This window comes from Sycon ciliatum, chromosome 7 (genome assembly GCF_964019385.1).
Source record: "Sycon ciliatum chromosome 7, ocSycCili1.1, whole genome shotgun sequence".
Taxonomy (NCBI): Eukaryota; Metazoa; Porifera; class Calcarea; order Leucosolenida; family Sycettidae; genus Sycon; species Sycon ciliatum.
The window spans coordinates 5166068-5168567 of record NC_088649.1 but is presented as its reverse complement, the minus strand read 5'-3'; the positions used below and the strand labels follow the sequence as shown (position 1 = coordinate 5168567).

General features: G+C 47.6%; 1 protein-coding gene across 1 annotated transcript in view; it reads left to right on the top strand.

Annotated features, from left to right (window-relative positions):
- The window catches only part of LOC135821536 (mucin-like protein), a 20840-nt gene that overhangs the window by 13330 nt on the left and 5010 nt on the right, over positions 1–2500 (top strand). Inside the window, exons 9-10 of the mRNA XM_065334534.1 lie at positions 561–773; positions 1704–1814. Of these exons, the coding sequence (XP_065190606.1) occupies positions 561–773; positions 1704–1814 (324 nt within the window). The remainder of the gene's footprint in view (positions 1–560; positions 774–1703; positions 1815–2500) is intronic.

The window sequence follows — 2500 nt, the reverse complement described above, 5'->3', positions numbered from 1 at the left end:
CAGATTTCAGAAAATCCTGCGGAATATTGCACAAAAGAGAGAAAAACTGCTTTTTCTGGAGACTTTCGGCGTATTACCACAGCAAAACCAACCTGCTTGTGACTTTCAAAATCAACTTGCAGTATATTTTGGAGCTTTCAATTTTTTTGACCAGGATTTTGCATACTTTTGGTTCAGAATTTATAGGGACAACAAACTTCTGTGGGGTTGCAGAAATTCGATCTGGTTTACGCTCATTTTCCTTGCAGAATATAGAAAGATTTGCAGAATTAGCGCAGAATTTACTGTACTGTAAAAGCCATTATTCTAACGAGGCGCATATATTATTATAACGATTTACTAAAATTGACTGGTTTACGTGTACCAAGGTAACGATTCTCACTAATTCTCAACGCTCAATAGCAACAGTATTGTATCAATTTCTGGCTAACGATTTCTATTTTAACGACAGATTTCTCCTCGTTAACTCGTTAGAGTTGTGTGTGTGTGTGCATGCGTGTGTGTGCGTGTGTGTGTATGTATGTATGTGTATGTGCATGCGTTTCTGTACCGTGCACTAGGACCGGTAAACCAAACAGTGACAATTCACGTATCCGCAATGAGTGGGAAACTTCAAGTTCTCCTTCAGAATGGCATGGACATCACGAGCAACATTGCTTCACAGAAGCACGACTACATTGCGTTTGACGGCGCAGCTCTTGTGGTGAATGGTGTCACAGCTGCTGTCAAGGTTGAAGTCCAGTCTGGGAGCCTCCTGACTGTGTCCGTGCTGGGTAAGCTGATATGTGCATTGTCGTGTTGCGTGTGTTTGTGCGCGCGCGTGTGTGTATGTGTGCATATGTACAGGGTGTGTGTGTGTGTGTTAAAGTGTAAACATGTGGCTTTGCCAGTTGTGTGGACTAGACAGTTATCTGGCGCTTGTCTTGATCTGTTTCAATCAGAATCAGATCCGATATAGTCGCTATAAAGAGAAAATCTGTGGGTGCACATCCGGTGCATTTGCATATTTGCGTGCTTCTCTTGCGACGGGCGTATACATGGTACATGGTACATGGTACATGTACAAGTACAAGAAGGTAATTCTACGGCCGTGTGGTGTAAACCTGGCTCATACCTTTTGAACCCGGTCAAGAGATGTGAAGTTCTGCCGTTGCAGCATTGCATAGAGGCTGCGCAGGTAGTTGCACAGCGCCTGTCAAAGCAACACAAGCCGCTTTCATCATCTTCTACGTAACGATGGCTGCCTAAGGTACATGCGTCAGTGGTTATGTGCACACTCCTGCGGGGCTGAGGCCTCTAGCCAGGTACAGGGGGGGGGGGGGGGGGAGGCGGCGGCATGGCGGGCAGGGGAAAAAGCGGCCCTGTAACCCATTTTTTCCATTTTCCAAAATTGCCTTGCCACCCAAAGTGCAACTTACTCTCTGCCTTCACCTCAGACCAGTGGGCCTTTATGAACCCTCTGTTAGTGGCTATCGACTGCATTTTCGTTGAATGGCATGGAAACTTGGAAGAAAACAACAAAAGTCGGAAAATGAGTAGGAGGGCGCCACTTTTTCACAGGAGGGCGCCCAATCAGGGTTGGGGGGGGGGGGGACGCTGCCCCCCCCCCAAACCCTCCTTTGACTAGAACCCTGTTTGTGTGTGTGTGTGTGTGTGTGTGTGTGTGTGTGTGTGTGTGTGTGTATGCGTGTGTGTGTTTTCAGCGCAACACTCTCCGTCACAGATGATCTCCCCAGGCCTGCTCAGTATAGACACATTGAAACCGAAGACACAGCTGGACGTTCTGTCCGAGGTACTGGATGCAGCTGAGACGTGTAAGTGATCTTCACAGTGCATGTGTGTGCATGTGTGTGCACGCCGGTGTGTGTGTGTGTGTGTGTGTGTGTGTATGTGTGTGTGTGTATGTGTGTGTGTGTACGTGTGTACGTGTGTGTGTGTGTGTGTGTGTGCACGTGTGCACGTGTGCATGCCTGTGTGTGTGTCAACGTGTGTGTGTGTGTGTGTGTGTGTGTGTTACGAATGGTTGGACTAGATTCGTACCGAACAGTGAAATACCGTCTATCCTTTCAGGATCTGTCATTTGTGGATGGGCATTGTCGTGTTGTTTTGCTGTGTCCAATGGCAATGGTGTCTCATTGTGAAAGCATTCAAAACAACAAGACAAACTTTACTTTTGCTTTAGAATCCCTAGTATCCATCTATGGATGCTAGGGAGGTTTAGTTCCCACGTAACGGAAACGCGTACGTGGACGAAGCTACCCGGGCCTAAGGAGCTCATCCAATATTTTGATTTCGTGCTTCGGAAACTTCTTCAGCTGAGCACCCTCACAGCTCGCACAATGCGCTCCATTCTGATTTTCGCCCACGTCCTGGCGGAACGTGGGTGAGCCTCCATACACGGTATGTCGTGAATCAGAAAACGTCTGTACGTGGGTCACTGAGTACCGGTATCACGTGGTACACACACGTAAAGTACACACGGATTACGTGCGACTAAACC